At 36.3% G+C, this 24,369-nt stretch overlaps 4 protein-coding genes across 4 annotated transcripts; 3 read left to right on the top strand and 1 right to left on the bottom strand.

The window, feature by feature from the left end:
* Positions 1–1,539: 1,539 nt before the first annotated feature.
* LOC149410257 (proteasome subunit beta type-5-like) lies at positions 1,540–6,278 on the top strand. The gene is made up of 3 exons (XM_089648849.1): positions 1,540–2,164; positions 2,598–2,736; positions 5,029–6,278. The coding sequence occupies exons 1-3, from the start codon at positions 1,628–1,630 to the stop codon at positions 5,208–5,210; spliced, it is 858 nt and encodes a 285-aa protein (XP_089504975.1). The 5' UTR covers positions 1,540–1,627; the 3' UTR covers positions 5,211–6,278.
* Positions 5,792–15,625, bottom strand: LOC149410256 (uncharacterized). Its single transcript, XM_089648848.1, has 6 exons — positions 15,400–15,625; positions 15,066–15,298; positions 12,531–12,681; positions 8,822–8,971; positions 7,234–7,434; positions 5,792–6,784 (listed from the first exon to the last, which is right to left on the bottom strand). The coding sequence occupies exons 1-6, from the start codon at positions 15,494–15,496 to the stop codon at positions 6,687–6,689; spliced, it is 930 nt and encodes a 309-aa protein (XP_089504974.1). The 5' UTR covers positions 15,497–15,625; the 3' UTR covers positions 5,792–6,686.
* A 193-nt stretch (positions 15,626–15,818) lies between these two features.
* LOC149410255 (zinc finger Y-chromosomal protein 1-like) lies at positions 15,819–18,319 on the top strand. Its single transcript, XM_089648847.1, has one exon. The coding sequence runs from the start codon at positions 16,009–16,011 to the stop codon at positions 17,614–17,616; it is 1,608 nt and encodes a 535-aa protein (XP_089504973.1). The 5' UTR covers positions 15,819–16,008; the 3' UTR covers positions 17,617–18,319.
* A 2,199-nt stretch (positions 18,320–20,518) lies between these two features.
* On the top strand, positions 20,519–23,872 carry LOC149410254 (uncharacterized). The gene is made up of 3 exons (XM_089648620.1): positions 20,519–22,730; positions 23,396–23,579; positions 23,693–23,872. The coding sequence occupies exons 1-2, from the start codon at positions 20,577–20,579 to the stop codon at positions 23,510–23,512; spliced, it is 2,271 nt and encodes a 756-aa protein (XP_089504746.1). The 5' UTR covers positions 20,519–20,576; the 3' UTR covers positions 23,513–23,579; positions 23,693–23,872.
* The last annotated feature ends 497 nt before the right edge of the window (positions 23,873–24,369 follow it).

Genomic DNA, 24,369 nt, shown 5'->3' with positions numbered 1-24,369 from the left:
CCAACGAGTGGTACAAGGTTATAATGGATTGGGTATTTTTGAATGGTTTCGATATTCTATGTATAAATCCAATCATTTTCAAGGATTTACTCGTGATACCACTGATATGTAGATCAAACTTAAATTTTGAATCAAGTGTGATTCCTAGATCTCTAATAGTGGTGACTGCATTTAATTGAACATTATTAATGAAATATGCACTATTATTTCGTCTTCTGTTACGAGTGAATGTTATAATGTAACATTTATCAATATTTAGAAACATATCATTTTGAGTACACCAGCTATGTAGTGTGTAAAGATCTTCTTGAAGCATAACTTGATCAGAATCAGTGGAAATCTTGAGATCATCAGCAAATAAAACAAAATGGCAGCGTAACATGGGGCCAAGGTCATTAATAAAGATTAAAAAAAGCAGAGGGCCAAGATTGGACCCCTGAGGTACACCTGAGGTTACAATTATGGGAGGTGACTCATACCCATTTATAATTACTAGCTATGTTCTGTTTTCCAAGTAAGATTTAAGCCATCTTAATAGATCACCGTGGATACCCATACGATCAAGAATCTGTAGTAGAATAGAATGGTTTACTTTATCAAATGCCTTTTTAAAATCTGTGTAAATGGCATTTACTAGAGTTCTTTCGTTAAAAGCATTGCAAACGTAATCACAAAAGTCAAGAAGATTGGAATTAATAGATCTGTTGGTAACAAATCCACGTTGATTAATGCATAATTGTGGTCTAAAATATTAAATTAATAATAAATTATTAAATTAGTGAATATTAAATTATACATTATAGATTTGAAGACTTTTGCAAAACAAGATAAAATACTGATTGGTCGATAATTTTTCACAAAAGACTGATCACCAGATTTATGTATTGGAACAATATGTGCATTTTTCCATAAATCTGGGAAAGTTCCTGTAGATAATGATTCGTTAAATATAATGAAAAGTGGCTTAATCAACGAGCTAGAGCAACATCTTACAATTCTTTTACTTATATTCAGAAAAATACGTAAAAAGCGACGAAAGCGGATTTTTTGTATATGGTATTCCCAATTGAGGTAGGTATTCGCAATTGGGGTAATTATTGCATTTACAAACCCACGGAAAAAGCGCAGCAGGCTAAACTTTTTCCATTTATCCCAATTGGGGTAGGTGTGTGGTGTGGGTGAAAGGAGTGGAATATGAATTATTGAATTCTCAAACACACGACAAAGGCACCGCAGTAAAAAAAATCTAGGTCGAAAGGAAAACCTACAAATGCTTAAATTTCTATTTTTTGGAGAGTAAAATATTTAGACCAAAATTCTAGTATTAGTTGTATTTTCTAAAACGGAAATATTATAGCAAATAAATGTTCTTTTTTTACCAAATATTGGTCTAATAAGGTCGAAGAAATAATATAAAATATTACTTTTCTCGCAAGCGATATGCAAGTACCAAACATTTAGGTAGGTACCTTGCTAGTGCAGCTTTGTAGACGTCGGTTTTATTCTGAGGTTGGTAGAAACTGAATACAACTTCATGTCAATCCAATGTGAAACGATTGTCATTTTACAAATTTTGTCATTGTTTTCTGTGTTTCTCGTTGCCGTCGTTGTACAATAATAATTAAAAATGGCTTTGCAAGCGTATATCGGGCTGGATAATTACCTGAATACTAACCCCTTGGATCGGTACAACGATATACACAACGAAGTAGCTCACCACACCAGAAACTTCACCGCCAATTGCGATCTGAGTGTGCCGCCGTTCACAGATCCCGCTGAAAACTTAACCCGATTCACCAAAGATGGGACCGGTAAAGCGATCAAGATGGACTTCCACCACGGAACAACCACGTTAGGCTTCCGATACCAGGGCGGTATTGTATTAGCAGTTGATTCCCGAGCGACCGGGGGCCAGTTCATCGGCTCTCAGTCCATGAAGAAGATTGTAGAGATCAATGACTTCCTGCTGGGGACCCTGGCCGGAGGAGCAGCGGATTGCGTGTACTGGGACCGCGTTCTGGCCAAGCAGTGCCGCCTGTACGAGTTGCGCAACAGGGAGAGGATCAGCGTGGCAGCCGCCTCCAAGCTGATGTCGAACTTGGTCTACAGCTACAAGGGCATGGGGCTTAGCATGGGCATGATGTTGGCAGGATGGGACAAGAGGGTGAGTTAGATCCACTTTACCTTTAACTTTCTATGTACTTATTTATGTTGAGGAAATCCTCATCGATCTGCTGACCGCAATACTTTATATTCTCAATTGCCGTCTTATCTGAAAAACCCTCTCCAAATTAAGTGCTTTTAGCCTTCAGTAGTGCACTTGTTAGAAACCTTAACTTCTAACATTGAAATCCGATAGAAAAATGTATTTATGTTGCGGTAGCAGAGCGACATTTAAGATTTTTGCCATCCATAGCGTAGATATTCGATTGAATTGTATATTGAGCCCTTGATGATAGTTTTCACGAAAATGGCGCAATTTAAATCAGCCAAATATTGCACAATATTTACAACAACAAAAAATTGTCGCTGGATTGGAGTTAACTATCAATATTATCGGTGAATGGAAGGACTAAAGCACAATATTGATATTTTAGGGCCCCAGCCTATACTACGTGGACTCTGAAGGCACCAGAACCGCGGGAAAGTGTTTCTCCGTTGGATCTGGGTCTATCTACGCCCTGGGAGTGTTTGATTCTGAATTCAAATGGGATATGTCTGATGAAGTTGCTTTCGGTAAGAATAAATAACCTTTCTCTGAAAACATCATTATTTCATACAACTATTAAAACAGTCATTATAACATTTTATCATAAACCACATGCATCATCTCGTGTGGGAATTGGCCTCCTCCACTAATGATCTCCACTGACTTTGGTCCCTCGCTATTCACCTCCAATCGTCGCTCCTTTCCATCCCGCTCCATATATATATATACAGGGTGTATCGGCACGTACCCGACAAACTTTAACCAGCTATTCCTTAGCACATTTGGAGTAAAAAATGTTATGGTCACTTTGCTGTCCGGTAACATTTTCTTTTAATAAAAAATGTATTATTCATATTTTCACCACATGTCACCAATGTTTTATCCTTTGTCAAAGTTTGAAAACCCATCTGGCAATATTTTGTTCGAGTTTCGTTGAATAATGTACGTACGTACCTACGTTGGCGCGCTTTTACAATACGCAATGAAATGGCACGGCACCATTCGTCTCATTTTTAACTATTATTTTTTAGTGTGTACGAAAGAGCGAGGACACTTTTTGACACACTTGCTAATAACAGCTGCTGAACACGAGATACAAAGCAAATGACAGTGATGGAGTGTGGATTTTTTATTTTTAATGGAAAAAAAATGTTACCGGACAGCAAAGCGCCCATAACATTTTTTACTCCAAATGTGCTGAGGAATAGCTGGTTAAAGTTTGTCGGGTACTTGCCGATACATTATTTTATTACCATGTATATATATTATTTTTTTAAAAAGAAAGACAAACATTCCTGGGCTACGAATAACCTGACAATATTTGAAAATCTCCTACTACCACCACAGTAAGCGGAAAATATTGCTTGTTTTGTGGTGAAGGACTTAGCCTGTCGAGGAATTGAACACACTAAGCCTGGGTGGGACCCAAACGCGATGTCAACTCAGCCACTGACCGTTCCATCCACGCAGTCTATCCATCTCTTCCTCAGTCCACTTGGTCATTATCTTCGTAAGAGACCGGAAAAATTAAAGAACATATTACCACCTCCCCTTCCAAAAACATTAGCGGTCCAGGACTGTGTTATACTTTTGCATGTTTTTTTCCGAGTGCAGGATCGTATCAAGCCGTGCTGAAACAATTACATTTGACAAGTTCATAAAAAACACTTTGAAACGTGAATATCTCAACGTCACTTATTTGAATTTGTTTTCTGTCTTGAAAAATTAAAGTATTGAGATCAATTTTCATATTATTCACTATTATCTAATTTCATTAAATACTTTAAAACGTGAATGCCGTCAATTCTGTTCTTACTTGTGCCAACCCAATAATGTTGTAGGAATATACTAGTATTATTTTTATGATATCCTGGAGTGATTTTCATACAATTTTTATTTTTATTTTTTATTTTTTTTTTTTTTTTTTATTGATACATTACTCTACAGTACTTCACATTTCAATTCAACAACGTTGGCCTCACTGGGTTGTTCACCCGTGCTGAGGCCCCCATTTTAAAATATACGAATTTATACATTTAAACAAAAAACAACATTAAAATAAATATAAATTTACACCAAAAATAAAGATTAGAAATCAAAATCCAATTCTCACACCAAAATAAAAACATTAGAAGGGAATGGAAATCGGCACTTACAATGATCTATGTGCTTGTGCGTGCCGCTTGCCTTATACATTTTTTTGTGTTGCGTGTATATGTTTTATTCTCTTATGTTATAGAATTTTGGAGATAATAATAATAATAAATAGATCCTATCTCCCATTATATGTACTGTATTTTATCCCCATGTAAAAACAGGGTAAATATACAGAAATGTGAGACACAGTTAATACACAGTTTAAAAAAAAAACCACTTGGTATCAGTTAGATAATTACTAGAAGTAAGTATTTTAGTTTCCAGAAATAGAAAATAATTCATTTTACTAAATAGTTACTTCATTCAAATTAAAATCGATTGTTCACTTGGCGGCCATTACGTGATGTGAATGTTTTAAGGTTAGTTTTTTTTCTTATCTTATTTAACTGAAAATTTACACCCGAACCTCAAATATTTTTTTTGTTTAAATAAAAAAGCTGTCTTAAAAAATATATTTTAATATTATTATGGCAACAATATGTGAAACTATCAGTTTTTTTAACTGAAACAAAGTGTTTTTTAAAATAAATTCCTATTAACCGTGTTGTTTTTCTGTATATTTGCCAAAAACAGAATTAAGTATATCTCAATATCACTCTTTTGGACTTGTTTTTGCATTGAAATATTGTTGTCATGAACTAATTGTCATTTTGATTGGACAGAGCTGGGCCGCCGCTCCATCTACCACGCCACCCACCGGGACGCCTACTCCGGCGGTATTGTGCGCGTCTACCACATCAAAGAGGACGGATGGACGAACATCTCCAACGATGACTGCATGACCCTCCACTACCAATATCTGGCTGACAAGGAAGCCAAGCCCAAGAGCGTTGTCATGGCGTAAACACATTGTTTCTAATTCAGTGCTCCGCAACCGTTTCTCTTCCATGGCACTTGGAAGTTCTTCCCAGAATTCAGCAGCAATTTAAAAGTAAAAATATATTTTTTAAATTGGATACACAAATTTAACTTTCTTTTTTAATTTGATAAATAAATATACGTTACGATTTTATTATTTTCACAAAAAGTCTACATCTGTCTCGAAATAAGAATCTCTCGACAAAACAGGTATAGCAAAAACCATTTTTATAGTTGTCTTTAAGATTAACCAGATTTACTCGGCTGTTGTATGTGATCCGTAGGCGGCTATCTCCGTGTGCAGATGTCGCATATGTGATCCATGAAGCTTCACCAAAACACAGATTGCATTGAAAAGGCCAGCATTGTAAATGTTGATAAAGAAAAAAATATATAAAAATTTCATTACCACAGTGGAGGAAAACCATTCTCATGTTCTGACTGCAGCTATTCATGTTCAAAAGAGTCATATTTGTAGAGGCACATTCGAACTCAGTGGAAAAACCATTTTCGTGTTCTGATTGCAGCAATTCGTGTACACAATAGCCATAATGTATTTTTTTTAAATTAAATCATGCTGACTCACTGTAAAAAGAAACCATTCTTATGTTCTGATTGCAACTATTCGTGTTAGTTGCTTCATGCAAGTATTATGATTCAAACTTGCCAAAAACTTTGCATTTCTTAGTACAAAACAATTAGGAATCATGACAAGTTTAACCATCACCTTAAGCTTTGTCCAGTTTCGGTCTAAGCTCCACAAAATAATTATCGCTTTGCATGCAGAACCTATTCTGGGTTTTGCGTTGTTGTGTTTCTGAGAAGGGACAAATTATTTAAGATTTGGTCTTCTTTCACCGGCATATCTTGCATCGGCCCACGGCACAATGGTTGTGGAGCACTGTTCTAATCAATCCACGATGATCAATACTCGACTTCTGGTATGGTTCAATACAAATTCAGCCAATTTGTGTCATTGTTGATTGGTAAAAGTGGTGTTTTAATTTTGTCTTATTTTTAATTGGAAATACATATTATACATTTTTTATGATGATTTCATGTTTTTATTCAACGACTTGTCCAAGTTAAATGCTAACCCGACTGACCAACAGCAACCTCCGTAACCGAAGAGTTAAGATCCTTGGCCACGGATCCAGAGGTTGTGCATTTAAAACCCAAAAATATTTTATTTCACTTAATTGCGCAGATTGAAAAACCACAAACGTTGCTTAAAATGACTTAAGCCGTGTTTAGTACCCAGATCTGAATAGCCACGTACTTCTCCCTCCTTCCCTTCCCTATTATCAGACATACCCCAATTTGGAATGCCATAGTCCCAATACTTGGGCAATTGGAACTCATTTGCGGTATTAACAATAATTTATTCAAATTTAAATAAAATAATAATCTTTTGTATTAACAGCGGTATATTTTTATTAAACACTACAGTTTGTGCGACAGATCAATTATTTTGTTTATTTTTCTCTAAGTTATCCTCTGTTTCCCAACTAGTAACTTCCTTTAGAGATAAATTTTTAAATTTTCCATGTTTACCAATTCCTGGAAATAAAACAAATAATAACATCATAATGAATAATATATATAATTTATACTCTTTAAAATTACATCAGTCAGTTTCTTGTGTATTTTTCTAATATGATTTGATGATTGTGATCTACTTCAACGCTAGCAATCTTCTCAACAAGCTTCCATTGACATTACTTTATGAAACAGGGACGGGGGCTCCATCGAATCCAGAGTCAAGTTAGCCTCTCGGAAACTGGGCGTACTGTACAGGGACCGCAGATGTTGCGCTATTAACCCTGTATAAATCTTTATTGCGCCGCACTGTTGAGTTTGACAGCCACCTCTAAAACTTGATTCTGTACAGAAACGAGTGGTCCGTTTGCATGCACAACCCAGTTTATTTTTTAAACAGACATATCCCTAAAGTCGATGTTATTACCTATGTGGAGTTACTAAAAAAATCTAATACTGATAAAGCTTACCGTCATCTATAAATCTAACTGCATTTGTTTCCAAGTCTTTAATGGCTGCCACTTTTAATGTTTTCAAATACTCTTTATTCTGAGCGATCCATTCCTCGTTGTGGCTCAAATAAGACTCGTAGATGTTCAGCTTATCGTATTGTAAACCATTTGAGGGGTATTTTGCAATGGACTGAGCCAAATTCAGAGATTGACCTAAAGCTGAAATATAAAGTACAATATTATAAATTGACTGGCTTTATATCATTGATAATAAAAACCAAGGAAGATGGGCCATAAACCATTATTAGTATGAAATAGGCTGTCGCCAACATCATTCACCCGTACTACTGTTGCTTGCATCTATGCACAGCGACACCCCACCTTTGTTTCTATCTACATATCAAATGCATAGCTTTCATAATTTCATTGCTGCTTTGATAGTCTGTGCAGTTTGGTCGTAGCTTAGCAACAGCCAGCATGGTTCCATGCCGTATCTCCGTTTGTTTCTATTATCTATGCTTTATTACTACCTGACCTAATTTTCAACATTCTTTTTTGGATGTTTTAACCTTCCAGCGGGCGCGTTGAGAAATTTCCATTGAGCGGGCGCTTGTCGTAAATTTTACGTCATCGAGTTTTCTCCATGTAAGTGGTGTTTTCTTTATATAAATGTTAGGGAATTTCTTTAAGGTTATGAAAAATGATAATAGGCAGTACTTAAAAAAAAAATATTTGACTTTCTTAAAAAAAAAATAAAGCAACACTATAAACATGTTAATATTTGAATACAAAATATTCTATCGACCTATTTAGTCAGAATCAATATTCTCATCCTTACAATTTTTACAAACCACCTCAACTGAAGAATGTTTCTTGCATGTAAAGGACTGGCAACGGCAACACTTCATTGAGGCTGAGGATCTTTTCTTATCCAGCGCACATAACTGACAAACACCGCGTTTTGGAAAGCTTCTGTTTTCTTCTTCTGTTATCGGTTCAACTGTCCGACCGTAATTCACTTTGAGAGAAGCATTTATATCTTGCAGTAAATGTTTGACATTTGATTTGACTCTAGCATAGCTCGAAGCTCGATGCTTACGACTAAGTGGTAAGAGTGGGGGAAGCGACAATGCGCGTCTGTCGTAAATTTTACGACAGCGCGCCCGCTGGAAGGTTAAAGTTCCTTTTTATGCATTAGCTCCACGCAGAAGGCCCTGAGGAAAATAATTTCCCTAATGTTGTATGTCATCGTTAGGAATGCTGTGTGGAGGGTCTTTTAAGGAGAGGAGGAGAAAGAAAAGGGTATGAGGGGTGTGTAGAAATCTGGAGGTAGGGTGGTCCAAGAAACCTCACCTAAGAACCCTGGCACCCTTGCTTAATGTAGGTGACCTAATTTACCACCAATAGTGCAATCCTTGGAGAGTCCACTCTCTCTCTGGGAAATGCTCTTTTTCCTCCAGTTTCTCATCCCATAGAATGCGTTTGCCTCCATACTGTCCAGCCACCTAAGTTAATAAGCTATTTCATTTTGCAGACTTATCAACCCTTGTTGGTGAAAAGCTAGTTTCTACATGTAGTGCATTATCCCAGTTTTACGTAAACGTACCAGTGCCAGTTCCAACGGATCTGGCGGCCATGCCCCATTCATGGGCGTTAATTCCCGTGATTGCCCTCCCGGTGAGGATCAGGTCCAGGGCTCTAGAACCGCCCACCAGATCAGAGAGTCGCTTGGCACCACCGAGGAGCATGGGAGCACCTGAAAATATAATCAGTTCATTTACTTTTAGGTGACACCGCATAAGAGATTCCCGTCTGTGTTGTGTACAACCATAGATGATAAAAACAAGGGAGATAGGCCTAGAATCATGTAAAAATGTCATCAACATCATTCACCAATACTACTGCAAATCGCTTCTTCGTGCAGCGGCTCGCTGCTTTTGTTTCTACCCAGTGGCGGATTAACCCTAAGGCAAAGTAGGCACGTGCCTAGGGGCGCCAGTTACAAAGGGGCGCCGGCAGGCGCCCCTAGAATTAAAAAAAATATATATATAAACTTAATTTTGTAAGTTAGTATGCACCTGCTTACACAATATAAAAGATTATTTACTTCTGTAGAGATGCAGAGCTTCCAAAGCATACTCGCCTTCTTGATTATTCCTCCATGCCTCCATCGCATGATTTTTTAATAGAAGACCGCTCGCTCGTGGATTCGTTCGCGGGCGTTGCTAGATTGCAGGGCAAAGGGCGCAGCGGGGGCAGGGGCTAAGCGGCCGGCACCGGACTTCCGAACGGATGACTGGGTGACAGTCACACTCATCACTTTCAGCTTGGATGTCGCCGGTTACGCGCGCTTCTATTGATTACGTACTCGCAGCGGTATTTGTGTGAATTAATTAGTACATTGCGTTTTAGTTCATTACCCAAATAATGAGTGAATTGAAGAAGAAACCTAGTGGTGCAGCTTATAAAAGGAAGGCTAAGGAAAAAGAAGAAAAAAATCAAAATATTATAAAGCATACGAAACATATTGAGACATTTTTTTCTAAATTAAAAAGTGATGATTCGGAATTTTCTAACGCAATTCACAGTGCGTCTTCTACCGAGTCTATTCAATGTGAAATTCCTACTAGTTCTAAACAACACGATTTGTCCATGCTGCCTACTCCGTCAGCCGTAGAAGTTGTGAGGCAGTCGCAAAATAGACTGTTTATCGTGGGATGTGACCCAGTCAAGTGGGATATCAATAACGAAACACAAGAATACATTGCAATTAATGGATTTAATCAAAATCAAAATGCAGATTTTTCATTGAGTAAGAGAATATATGAAGATAAAATCTCACGTTTTTTAACAAAAACAATGTTTGAAAGAAAGTTGTTAAATAGAGAAAAACTTCCAAGGAAATGGCTTATTTACTCTCCAAGCACAGGTAAAGTTTATTGTGGACCTTGTTTATTATTCGGTGGTGGAACTAGTTTTGGAAAACAAGATGTTGGTTTTAATGATTGGAAGAACGCATCGAATAGATTAGAAAGCCACGAAAACTCATGTGAACATAAAACATGTATTTTGAGCTTGCAACGTAGATCTAACATTGACGGTCGTGTCGATCATGAGCTCGCCACTCAATTTCTAGAAGAGATGACTTATTGGCGTGAAGTTTTAAAACGAGTGGTTGCCACTGTAAAATCTTTAGCATCGCGTGGTTTACCTTTTAGAGGACATGACGAAAAACTTGGCTCTCTTCATAACGGAAATTACTTATTGACGCTGGAACTCATAGCGGAGTTTGATCCGTTTTTAAGTAAACATATTGCTCAATATGGCGGCAAGGGAAAGGGATATACCAATTACTTAAGTTCTACAACGTGTGACGAATTTATTGAATTGATGGCAAACAAAATATTAACACAAATAAAACATGAAATCAAGATATCAAAATATTATTCAATAATATTGGATTCAACACCAGATATTTCCCACATTGACCAATTAACTTTCGTGATCCGATACATTCAAACCGACGGTACGCCCGTTGAACGTTTTCTTAAGTTTATCGCAAATGTCGGTCACAAATCACAAGACATAGCAAATGCTATTATTAAAACATTGGACATGATTGAAATTAATATATTAGACTGTAGAGGCCAGTCGTATGATAATGCCGCAAATATGTCAGGCATTTACAATGGATTACAGGCCAAAATAAAAGAACTATGTCCCCTAGCAGAATATATACCCTGCTCTGCACATTCGCTTAACCTAGTGGGTGAATGTGCCGCTGAATGCGCTCAAGAAGCTTGTTGGTTCTTTGGTCTCCTTCAAGAAATCTACACATTTTTTACAGCTTCAACTCAAAGATGGCAAACTCTACAAGCACAAATAATCCTAGGTAATGATAAAAAAAATAAAACTACTGTCAAAAATCCATCTGACACACGCTGGTCAGCTCGAGCAGATGCTTGCAAAAGTTTGAAAGAGTCATTTCCAGAAATTTGCAATGCTTTAATTGCTATCGAGAGCAATACAGAGCAAAAACGTTCTGTTGTATGTGAAGCTAAAGGCATAAGATTGAAATTAGAACGACTAGAAACTGCTTTCATGATCGTGTTTTGGGGTTTTATTTTAGTTCACATGAATAAAACCAATAAAAAATTACAGTCCGTTGATATTGATATTTGTACAGTTATTCAAATGTATGACAGTCTGATTCTAATAATTTCTTCAGAAAGGGAAAATTTTAATAAATATGAAGAGCAAGCCTTAGAATTCGTATAAGTCAGAGAATATGAAAAGGACATCAAGAGGATACGGAAGAGAAAACTCACAGCAGATGAATCTGCCGAAGATATTACTTTTTCATTATCTGGTCGGGAAACATTTAGAGTGACAGTATATTTAGTAATTATAGACAGACTTGTCGTTGAACTTCAAAAGAGACGAGAAGCGTACAGCAATTTTTATACCAAATTTTCGTTTTTAAGCAATTTGGTCAATTTGAACACCGAAGAAGTTCAAAATAGTGGTAGTATGTTACTAACAGTGTTGCCAACGAGGGCGATATATCGCCATTTAGGCTACTCAGAACGAGACAACAGAAACAATTCTCTAGCCACCCCCCCCCCCCCATGAATTTTTTTTTTCGGGACAAATTTTATTTTCTTGAAATTCTCTAGCCACCCCCCCCCCCCCCTCTCCCACGAAATTTTTATTTTCACGTAAAACCCACCTAACTACAAATTCGGCTACTTTAGGTACTTGTTAAAATTTATAATATGTGGTCGCTAGAGGGGCGCCGATGAGGTGCTTGCCTAGGGCGCTCTCAACAGTTAATCCGCCTCTGTTTCTACCTACGCCCAAATGCATAAAGTTCATTGCGTTCCCCGGTTTGATAGTCCCTGCAGTTTATTCATAGCTTAATGACAATCGGCATGCTTCCATGCCATGTCTCTCTTTTGTATCTATTATCTATGGTCACAACAGTCAAGTTCAAGATTTTAGGCCCACAAGCAATGTGGTGAGGGAAGTTCACGCATGCTATGTACGCAATGTTAGGCCATTAGCAAAACTATTAAAAATGACAAGCTTTTACCCCCGTGTAACCAAAAGTAGGCCATCAACTGTTTGTCTGCAGTGTATCCTAACATATTTAGGAAGCATTGCTGGCCAAACTGAGAACTCAAACCTGGAGAAACTCATGGTCACTGGCAAAGTGGAAGGTAGAAGCAAAGGAAGATTGGGGTGATCGGCGCCGCAGCTCTTCATGTACTGCAGGACCGGTAAGATTGGAGGAACTTTTGGAAGTTAAATATTACCGAATCTCCTTCCAAGAGCGCCCATGGACGCCGTATCCTCGATGACCAGCAGATCACAAGCCAAGGCCAGTTCGAATCCTTCAGCAACAGCGAATCCATTTATTGCCCCAATCAGTGGCTTCTTGCAAAGAGGTCTGCCATCTAAATTCGCCTGAAATATATACACAAATGACTAGTAATATCATAGATAATAGAAATGGGCTACAAACCATTATTAGTATGAAACCGCAAGCACAATTTGTGTTGCCAACATTGTTCAACTATACTATTGCATCTACGGATCTAATACTATACAAACAACATACCAAACCACAGACATAAGAATATATAGACTAGAAATGAAAAGTGAGGGGTAAAATCAACTGTTGAAGAACGAAGGGGGTAAAGCTGACTGTGATTCGTCAATAAATCAATCTGACAGTATATAGGCATCTCGCATTTTAATATCACCATTTAGTTCTTAAAAGTAAAATCTGCTTTTGAATGAATAGACATTTTTACATGGGAGCGCAAATTACTCGCCACGTTATGAACAAATTTGCGAAGTCCAAATTCAGCAAAAAAAATTTCTTCTATTTTCAGAGTCCAATATTTTGTTTACGTATTTAGTTAAGACACTTTTACAAGTGTTCATAATTTACTTCCCAGTAACAACGATGCGCACACTCGGGAATCGCTACATTCGACCAGATGTATCTCGATGTGATAGTATATGTTTCTACAACTGATTCATATTATACGATGTGAATAAGCTTAAAATGATGCTTACATATGGAATGTAATACGACAATTGGGTTTATTCTCTTTTTCACATCTATTTTTACAAGTTTTCATATCACAAGCCACTATTTTGCCGTGTTATTTCATAAAATGCCTCGACCATAGCTCGACGCTAGTTCGAACAAGAATGATGACGTCACATTCTCAAGATTCACGGGAAGCCATACGCGAGCCCAGCCGGCTCCAATGGAACCGGTATGGGGAGTGGGGAATAATACGCTTTTAATCACTTAGGACAGGTCTACTAATATTCATATGTCTATGTACCAAACGCATAGCTGCTTTGATAGTCTGTACAGTTTGGTCATAATTCATCGACAGTGGACACTCTTCCATACCATATCTCCCTTTATTTCTATTATCTATGATTAATAAGTAATATACAGGGGCGGGCGGTGAGATTCTGAACTTTGGATATAAACAGTTTCAGGGCCATTTATTTATATCTGGTTTGGAAATTAAATTATTGGTTTCAGCACTCTTCAATGTCCTTTGGAATTCCCGATATATTTATTTAGTATTTATTTATTATATTAAAGAATTTAATGGTTTATGTGATACCGTACAAGAGTCGCTAGGTGCCTGGAGTCAGTGAGACTAAGGCATCTCTAATTTGGGAAATATGATGCTAATAATAATAGGGTAATGTTTTTAGTGCCATTTTTCTGAAAAATGACGGTGGGACAAGAAAGTCAAATGTTTGACTTCGTCAGTGGAGAGCGAGACAGATATATTATAGTAGTATAAAAGCCCATGTATTAGCCTCATTTTTTTAACATTCCAGCTCGCAACTAAATAACACAAACCCGTAATCTTTGTTCACGGTTAAAAGATGAACTAAGTACCTAGTATCATTATATTAATAATTCCGAAACAGTATTATAAGAGTGACGCAGCCATTATAGTTATAATAGAAATCACCAAGAGCGCTGCATAAATATTACTTGCCAGGCTTTATTGTATGACCGCATTACTAATGTGGAGATCTAAAAAGAATGCAAGGCTTGAAGCAAGCGTAGAGAAAAGATTAAGAAAGGAATGCTTTGGACATGTAGAGCGGATGAACGGAGCGCCAGGAAAATGTACGCCTTATTGCACAACTGCCAGCTGGCCATGTTATCAGCAATCTATGCAGAATAGAAGCTTCGAGACACGTGATGAAAATATGACAGCCTTCCAAAACTTTCAGGATCACTCTACAAGAAACCGCATCTATATAAACGCCGCGTCTGCCAGCAATTCTTCAAGTCACTGTCGTCCATTCAATGACTTGCGACACTCGCATCGCAGGCCTTCACCGCACCGGCTGACTTACGACTTGCATCACCAGAATTTATGTCGGAGGAGATGGCGAAAGGTGCATTAAAGTTCCATTTTTTTTCTCAAAGTTAACTTTGAAGGTTAGTAAATACGCATAAATGAATTAAATAACCCAAACTAATCTCCCCCGACTTAAATAGTTGTTTCCAGTAGTAATTAAGTGTCATTTTTTTTAAACGCTTGCATACAGCGGAATTCGGCAACTTTACCAATAAAAGTTGATGTCAATATCAACTTAGTAATACGAATTCCCTCAATGCAAAATCGTATGTTAGAAGAAGTCAGACACAACCAAATGTGAATCAAATACTTAAGTCGGATAAATGCTGAAGCGTGTAACGGAATCATTTGTGTGGCGGTCCATCCTCTACCGACTCCGGAAAAACGGTGTGAAAGTTAGTTTTAGAATTTGCTTGCTATTGTGGAGGGTCTTACAATAGTCTTGAGTATTGAATCATATCCTTGTTTCATAATCTCTTCCAAATCAAATCCTGAGCAGAAGTTTCCCCCCTCTCCGTGCAGTATGGCCACCTTGGCGTCACTATCCTCATCAAAAATCTGTAACTCGTTTATTAGATGGCCAAATGTTTCAGAATTCAAACAATTTCTCTCTGAAGGCCTGTTAATTCCAATCATGGTAACATTAAAATGTTTTTGGATTACAACATCTGAAATTAAGACAGAATATTTGATTAAAATAATGATATTATGCTTTTGTTTTTTCTTTGTTATAAGTTTTAATGAAATCATAACCTCCAATTGGACTTACGGTTTTTATTAGAATATGATGCAGTCGATGACAAGCTTCGTCGCGTGTTGATTTTGTTATGTCTAATAAGTTGTTTGAGTTTATTTAAAGCCTTCATTTTATCAAAATTGTTATTTTTTATCGCATTGTCAACAAATTTTTTACAACGATAAACGTCAAATTTGACACAACTCGATTGTAAAGTGAAACGCACACGCACAAGTAAACTTAGTAAACCACTCACTCACAGTCACTCACAGTCATCGAATGTCGCAGGAAAAACCTGTAAACAATATTGCTCTCTAATGCTGTGTATCCGCAGTATTAGCCGAGCTATATTTCATTCGTCTAGGACAGAAAATCAGATCATCTCTGTGGCATAAATAATTCAACCACAATCTGTGGCCCCCTTCAGAGACCATTGAACAAAAATTACCACAGACGGCTAATACGTGGGTGGTTTTATGGCTAATACCCTTTGTTTCTTTATGGTCAATGTTTTCCCAAACGTCAAAGTTAAATATGAGAGAGTGGTATATTTATGAATATGAGAATGGTAAAATATTTTTAAGCCCGTTCACTGTTGTGCTTTTGCAGGATTTGTTCAGTTTGTTGAATTATTGAAGTATTATGATGGTTGGTGGGAACAAATTTACTTGTCGCATTTGTCTAAATACAGACAAAACAGGTGTTTCAATATATGAACAACAGGGCAACAAGAAATATGCTGATCTTATAAATGAGTACACCGGATTAGAAATTATCCAAAATGATGCCCTACCAAACATAATTTGTGAAGAGTGTTTAACCGAGCTGACGGTTGTGATTAAATTTGTTACAAAGGTTCGTTTATCAAATGTTAAACTGCAAGAAGTGCTCGATATATATTTGAAAATATTCGACGAACAATCTGATATTAAGACAGAAGAGGATCTCCCTCTCAGTGCTCTAACTACTAACATAAAAAAGGAAGAGATGGGATTCTTAGACGATCATACGTACTCTCCTGGGAACTATGATGATGAGGAATGTATCAAGGTTAGAAAAAAGCATAAAGAGAAAGTCTCCACTAAACAAAGTAGAATTGAAAGAAGGTTGCAAAAACTTTCAAAAAGAAAAAATAGTAAAAAGTTGAGTAAAAGTGAAAAATCAACAAAAATATCAAAAAGAACAATTAGTAAAACAATTTCAGAGAGTGATGATTCTTTGACGTGCGACCAATGTGGGCAGACGACTCCAAGTAAATCTGCCTTAATAATCCACGCTAGGAGACATACGGGCGAGAGGCCATTTAAGTGTGACACTTGCGAGAAGTGTTTCACCCAAAAGGGCACAATGAGAGAGCATATCCTCAGACTGCACGGCGGCGAGAAACGAATGAGACGAAGGAACTTTATCTGTGACGTGTGCGGCAGGTCGGCGCGCCACGAAAAGGACCTCATCATTCACATGCGCGTACACACCAAGGAAAAACCATTCCAGTGCACGTACTGTCCCAGCAAGTTTGCACAAGTCAGCACGCTAAATGCGCACACCAGACTCCACACCGGAGAGCGTCCGCACGCTTGTCACATCTGCGGAAAGCGCTTCATCTCTTCCTCGTCCATGCAAATACACGTCGCATCTCACTCCGACGAGAAGAAATACCAATGCAATATCTGCGAGAAGCGCCTCAAGTCTCTCTGCGCTTTAAAAAAACATCATATCTGCGTGCACACCTTAGAAAAACCCCACTCTTGCGACAAATGTGGTGCCACATTCTCATTCTCAAAAAGCCTAGCTAACCACCTGAAATCCAAACACTCAGAACTCTCCGGAACTTGTGAACAGTGCAACAGACACTTTATCAATTTGGGAGAACACATGATGGTGCATACGGGAACGCGTCCATTTGAATGCCAAACTTGCAATAAGAAATTTACAACCAAAAGAAATCTGGGCCTTCATAGTGTGCGGCATGTAAACGCATCTAAATATGTGTGCACCTATAATGAATGCTCCGCCGCCTTCTGTACTCAGTTGCAGCTGGATTACCACGTAACAAAAATTCACATTAAAATTTTCACTGACTTTTGTCCGTTGTGCCTTAAAGGCTTCTATAGAACAACAGATCTAACGAAACACATCAAATTAAATTATTGTAAAAAGAGTAAGCTTTCTTCCGAGCCTGAGAAAGAATCGTGTTCTGATATAGACAATGCCAATTCCAATGCAAAAACTGTCATGGTACTTTTCTAAAGTAAATTTAATGTATGTATTATTAAGCCACACATGTCTTAGGCACATTTTTGATTCAGTCTTTTTACAATTACCTGGGAAAAATCACAAGATGTAACTTGACCTGAATAATGGCCTGCAAAGTGAAACATATGAAATAAATATATTATATTTAGGTACCTACCTACATAATCACTTGCCTGGATTTTTTTAACACACCCATTGGTTACAATTTTGAAATGATCACGCTCTACGGAGGATGCACTCACAAAGGAAATTATAATTATATAGTAGAGCAGACCCGTAAAAATAATGGGTTTAATGGGGACAAAAATTCTTGAAAAATCTGTTCTGATTGTTGTAATTTTCTGTTAAAAATATAATATAACAGGTTGGTGCTTTATTGCTTTTCTGAACTGTTCACACAAACAGTTCCAATTTTTACAATGATTCTTAAATTCAAAGCAAATTTGCGTGGGAATCAGTGTTACGCAGGACACAGACAACTGAAATTATTATTTGAATAATTGATTGTTGTATTTGCACATTCTTTGTTTTACAGCTGGAACTGGGCAATAATACATTAAATATATTGTAATTAAAAATGTTTGTATTGTGTAACTTTGTTCTACTAATATATTTTAGACCGGGCCGGTTCGACCCTGTTGCGGACATTTACAGAAAAAATGCTAAAAAAGGTAAATCTTCATTTTTGGAAGCATTTTGGTTGGTCATTAACTTTTTTAAAATAAATAGTAAAAAAAAAACATTCTAAAATAATATTATACCTTTTATTTACTTACATCCCACTGTATCTCCAACATTTTCTACACACACGGTTAGTCTCGTCCTAACTCCCAGAGGCGTGCCACGCATTTGTTAGACAAGTGCAAACAAGTATCAAGGAATAGTTGAACACTTATAGAAATATTATTATCATATACCTACTGGTATATACCTATGCTTTATTTAAAACTTTTGATGGTTTAATTATTTATTTGCTAGGGAATATGTACTGTACGTTGTGTGAACTGTCCAGACCAGAGGTTCCCAACCTTATCTGGCTCACCGCCCATTTTCCAAGTATATTTTTCTTCAACTCAAAACTACACGACCGAGAAGAAATACCTACGTTATATGAGTACAAACACAGACTGACCAAATTTTACCAATTTTTACACAATAATTAACACATTCAAGAAATCGGACAGTACAATTCACCTAGCGACCTTACCTGGTGGACTTAGATCATATCTGGCACATACCAGATTTAGACGTGGACGCATAAGCAACGAGCAGTAGGTATTTCCAATCTCCCGACTTCCATCCCATTATATAATGTTTGTATATCTATTTAGAAAATATTTCTCCTGATTAAGGTTTTCTATGGTTTCCCTTAATACAACAGACAAATGCAGAGGTATTCCTAAGAATAGGCCATAGCCGACTCCTTCCTACTCCCAATAGTCCCAACACAACACAAACAGACATGTATGTAATATATGGCTGCTGATGCTGAAGCTTGATGCTGCTGATGATGCAAAAACATGCAATTTTAATAGTTTTTTTAGGTAACATTTTAAACACCCATATGAGGTAAAATTGTGAGGTGTAATGACGCCGTTCTATTTGTATAAAGAACATTAACTTTAAATTCAGTAAATTTAAATGATTCATCACTTCATGCCAAATAAGAATCCAGAAAATTAAAAAAATTATATATATATATCAACAATATTTTCATGTTGGTATTCCTGATACTACATGCGTGGCTATAATAAACGTTTTTTCCCAATCATATGTGCAGATGGTTTCGTTTTATAGTAATTAAGGTGAATTAGTAGGTTTTATTTAAACAAAAATCGTATTAAGCGTGGCCCGAATAATTACCATAACTTCTAAAGTAGGTACTGCATGAAAAATCAAGTTTAATAAATATGTTCTATGACTGCCATATTGCCCATACAGGTATGAAAGGGTTAACTTTTAAAGCAAGATAGCATAATACTTTACATACCTGGCTGCTAATATCTAAATATAAATAAATTTACACAGTTTTAGTTAAGAACTATTCCTGAAAAATATTTGTTGCCACAATTTCATCCCCGGATTTGCCATCGCAAGAGCAAGACTGAGCTTTTATATTTTTTTAAAGATGCACGTGGAACACTTATTGGTAATTTTATTATTTCCCTAACTGCTACAGTTTTAGGCACAGATTTTGGGAATTACACTTTTTCAACAATTACTACAAGAAACTATTTAGATGCATAAAATAAATTATCACGTTCTTAGTTCATTGAGTAATGTGGGCATATTTAGATTTTAACAAAACTCTCGCAAGTGCCAATCCATGCAAAATGGTGGCAAAGGGATCGTTTTGCAAGATAAATTTGAACTTTTTTTAATTTTTTTTGTAATGGCATCTTTTACCATCTATCCCAACGTAAATCGTTTTTTTTCTTATAGTAATTTAGTTGAAATGAAGTATAATTTTCATAATATTTCTATTAAAAGTGCAGCGGTTATGGAAATATCTACCGATTTTTTTAAGACTAGAAGATTGTGTTTGAGCTAAAGACTATATTACGCATACATATTATGTTAACGATTGGAAATATTAAGACTTTCTGGAAAAACATAGCAGTCGAGTGAAATAAATATTTTGACAGGTGACTGGCGCTTCATTCTTCGTGGATATCAAATACCCTTTATTTACAACCTATCTTCCGAATCTCATGTGCAATGAACATTCACGCAAAATTTAAAATTATTTGAAACCTCTCAGTCATGCTCGTCATGTTTTATTTTCAAAATATGTAGGTAAGAACTGAACAAAAAGTATATAAGAAAAGAATTTGCATTATGGTATGGTCGTGATTGGTATATCTATGGATGGTCATAGAAGAAAAATATGGCGGTAATTGAATTTGACAGCGTTGACAGCTATTGATATTGTGTTGCGCGTTTTGTTTGATAAAATGGATTACGAAGAAGATGTAGCCATTCCCACCAATTTCCTAGAATGTTACAAGATCCGAGAGAAAACATATTTACCATTGCGACTGTTAAACTTCGAGTTCAACAATAGTTTCATCGTGGTTCTGTGGAATAAGTTCACCATCATGGTTAAAGAAGTTAAAAACTTGTCAATCAATCAAGCTCTTCACTATCCTCAGTTCATAATTAAAAATATCTATTTGTCCAGAAATATATTCCTTTGCCTGGATGAAGACTGCTTGTTACACTTCACCATTTTAAGGAAACGAGAAAATCAAGTAAAACCACTTGAAACACTCGAATTTAAAACTATTGCGAAACATGTTTTACGAGTACACCACAACGATGAAGAAATATTTGTGCTAATTAAAAAAGAAAACTACACAACCCTTTATATTTATACTATTATTGGTACATCAAAGATGAAAGTTAGAGACACATATAAAATCAAATTGAATTGCAACGATCTTGTTGATGAAATCCAAATGGAGGTGAAACCTTTGAAATACTTCTCCATTGACTTTATATCCAGTGTGTTCCATATTGAAATATCGCAAATAATTCTCGAATCTTTGTTATTATTAATTACGAAAAACAATGTTCTGTATTGGGTACTTTTGGATGGTGAGTCGAAAACAATCCTTAATCTATCGGTTCTGATAGCGAGTCCTCTTCCTATCAAAAATTTGCACATTGAATCAAATTCTAGAATATATCTGAGCTTAACAACTGGATCCATTATTATCATATTCTGTGACATCATCAACCGATGTCTTGCATCCGACATAATTCATTTAAACTCCTCGATAGAACGGATAATTTTTATCAATGAATCGGTGCTATACACCGATGGACAAAAGTTATGGCATACCACAATTGAATCAAGCACCAATGATTTTAAACTTAAACACAAAATGTTAAACGTAAGAATGCCTTATGATTTTTTCTACATTAAAGAAACTCAAAAAGCGTATTGTATTTCTATGTACAATATCATTTACACTGTGGACATTCAATTAGATGAGTGCGTGGTGTCAACAGAATTAAACAGCATCTTTGAAGTTCCAAAGAATCTAACAGATACCAAGAAAATAATCAGCGCAATTCATGAAGAAACAAATAAAAATGAACAAATTTTAAGTGCGATAATGGAAGAAGAAAATTATATTATCGCTTTATTTTTGAATAGGAAAAAGAATTCTATTCTGGAGCACTTTATTCCAACGGTAAAAATATATGACATTGCAAATTTGGAATATGAAAATGATATTGTACTTATAGAAAACACTAAACAATATTGCAATGAAGATGCCCAAATATATGTTGTTGAATGTGAGATTTCAAAATGTTTGAAAGATAAAATTGAAAACATGAACAAAAATAATAATAAACTCTGGCATTTGGATATTAAAATTAAATTAAACAATGTCTATGATTCTTACAATGCCAGTTTACAGATAAACAAAACTACAAATTTAAAAGTAGCACTGCCCGTTTCACAAAGCCAAAAATATATGCACATTTTACTTGAAACTAAATTAGTAGCTCTAACACCGGGCGTATACAATAAACAGCACGTTTTTTGGTGCATAATGCCTTCAAAACCTGCCATTATCGATTCATTGTACCATTTAAAATTGCCTGTTGCAAATCCTCGCAAAAGAATGCTTTTAATCACTACAAACAAACGAAAATTGTTTGATAGGATAACCGATTTAGCTAAAAAAAATTGTGGTTTACTCTTTGATATTGAAGCAAGAATTAAAAAGAACGAAGATACAGTTTCCTATTATATTAAACTTCCTCAAACTCTCAACAAATGTGCAGAAAAATTTGCTGACAATTTCCTAAAAAATATATCTGATTCTGAGGCAGTGAAGTTAAAAGAAGAAATCTGCAGTAGTGACTTTATCGACCGAGAGAAACCGTTACGAATTTCTGTGGCAAATGATTTTGTGGAAATTTGCAACGAGAAAATTGAGGGAAATTTTGACAAGGTAAAAATTTCCAGTACAAATGTTGACATTTGCTGGGATGTATATAGATGTCTGCTGGACATTTTCAGAAATATTAATATTGACAACTCTCCCAAATTTATCAAGGCTGTGCCGCACTTCGATTACATGATTTTACAGGTATTTTTTAAAAATAATTTATTCCCTACATTGTTTTTTTATTAATATTTATAATTTGCACAATATTTTGTTGATAGTATACATAATAATGCCAGAGTTTTCCAAACTTATTTGACTTGTGTCTGAAAAAAACCCTCGACTCTGTGTTGAAACGGGCGGTCCATTGATAGATTCCCCTAACTTAACAAATGCATCGCAATCTTTAAAATGCAGATGCCACGTGGGAATGCTATCCTTGTTCTACTGGTATTTCTAGTATCATTGATCCCCTCGACACCGGTGTTCTTAAATTATGATTATATCTTATTTCACACTATGTTTTTACTTATGACAGCAGTATAGCAGTTCTGCTTGATGGGGATTTGTTAGTGTAGACAGTTTCTCTTCTAGTCCCATCATCAGAACTATAGATAATAGAAAAACGAAGGAGATGGGCATCTACACACAGCGGCTCCCCGCCGCCGTTACCACCTACACACCAAAAGCATAATTTTCATTGGCTCCACCTTTTTGATAGCCCGTCGTGCAGTTTGGTCGTACCTCAGCGACAGCCGACACTCTTCCATGCCTATCTCTCTGTTTCTATTATCTATGATCAGACCAGATATATCGAGTGTGGTTTGAAATTCAATTATTCAACTTTTATCATGTTGTTTTGGTTTCAGAATCTTCGTGAGAACATTGCCAATGTTATAAATTTAAAAGAAGACCCTACAAGAGTCGTTCTCGGAGAGCTGTCGGAGGGATTTTATCGAGATGTCATTGGCATTTTACCAATATGACGAGACCTAGGCAGAGGGATTTCACAACAAGTTCGAAAATACATATAAAGGCAGACATAACCTTGAAGTAAAAATTAAACCTTCCTTTTTTTGGAACTTTCAGCGATATGCAACGGTATGAGTCACCATTTTTTTTAAAGGAAGAAAGTTTTTTAATCTCTTCCCTTTACCAATTTTCAGGTGATGTATTCCTGGCGCGTTGGTCTGCTACGCCCCTGCCCCCCTGAACTGGTCCCCCTCTATGGATAGCCACACTTAACCTGCATTTGGAATCACAGATCAAACAAAGGGAGAAATCGCATGGAGGGGGTACCGACTGTCGTCGAGTTACGACCAAACTACACGAAGAAACATTTTATACCAGACAAATAAATTTAAGAAATTAAAAATATTTATCACAATTGCAAATAATATTCTTTATTCTGTATATAATTTATGTAAACCTTAATTTCCGTGATGGCTGTAAAATCAGTCTACCGATGATTTAATTGTAATGGGCCTACAACAATAATAATATCTCAAATTATTAGTTGCTTACTGGAGAATGTCTTGCTTGCACAGGAATGAATTTGCATAAATTATTTCCAATTTTTTTCTTTTTAAAGCAACTTTCTCAGGTTACGAATAACCTAAAAATATTTGAAAATTTCCTACTACCATCGCAGTAAGAGGAAAATTTCGTTGTGTGTACACCAGGCAGGGGGCATGGATGTGATTTTTATACAAATCTGCAGTTTTATTCCGAGATTGATGAAATTTTGCACACTGTGTAAATCTGCCTTTGAACAAAACCATTTTTTATTTTTTTTATTGGTATTATTTAACGCCCAGAGGGCTTTTACATGTAGATGGTACAA

Source organism: Hesperophylax consimilis, chromosome 28, assembly GCF_061612785.1.
Source record: "Hesperophylax consimilis isolate HC1 chromosome 28, BYU_Hcon_1.0, whole genome shotgun sequence".
NCBI lineage: Eukaryota > Metazoa > Arthropoda > Insecta > Trichoptera > Limnephilidae > Hesperophylax > Hesperophylax consimilis.
Note: the sequence above shows the minus strand (reverse complement) of the source record. Positions and strands in the feature narration are given on the sequence as shown.

Coding starts and splice junctions, on each gene's coding strand:
- LOC149410257 (XM_089648849.1), top strand. CDS start 1,628: ATGGCTTTGCAAGCGTATATCGGGCTGGATAATTACCTGAATACTAAC. Junction 2,165..2,597: donor TGGCAGGATGGGACAAGAGG/GTGAGTTAGATC, acceptor TTGATATTTTAG/GGCCCCAGCCTATACTACGT. Junction 2,737..5,028: donor GTCTGATGAAGTTGCTTTCG/GTAAGAATAAAT, acceptor TTGATTGGACAG/AGCTGGGCCGCCGCTCCATC.
- LOC149410255 (XM_089648847.1), top strand. CDS start 16,009: ATGATGGTTGGTGGGAACAAATTTACTTGTCGCATTTGTCTAAATACA.
- LOC149410256 (XM_089648848.1), bottom strand. CDS start 15,496: ATGAAGGCTTTAAATAAACTCAAACAACTTATTAGACATAACAAAATC. Junction 15,299..15,399: donor ATCATATTCTAATAAAAACC/GTAAGTCCAATT, acceptor TCTTAATTTCAG/ATGTTGTAATCCAAAAACAT. Junction 7,435..8,821: donor ATCCGTTGGAACTGGCACTG/GTACGTTTACGT, acceptor TTTATATTTCAG/CTTTAGGTCAATCTCTGAAT.
- LOC149410254 (XM_089648620.1), top strand. CDS start 20,577: ATGGATTACGAAGAAGATGTAGCCATTCCCACCAATTTCCTAGAATGT. Junction 22,731..23,395: donor TCGATTACATGATTTTACAG/GTATTTTTTAAA, acceptor TTTTGGTTTCAG/AATCTTCGTGAGAACATTGC.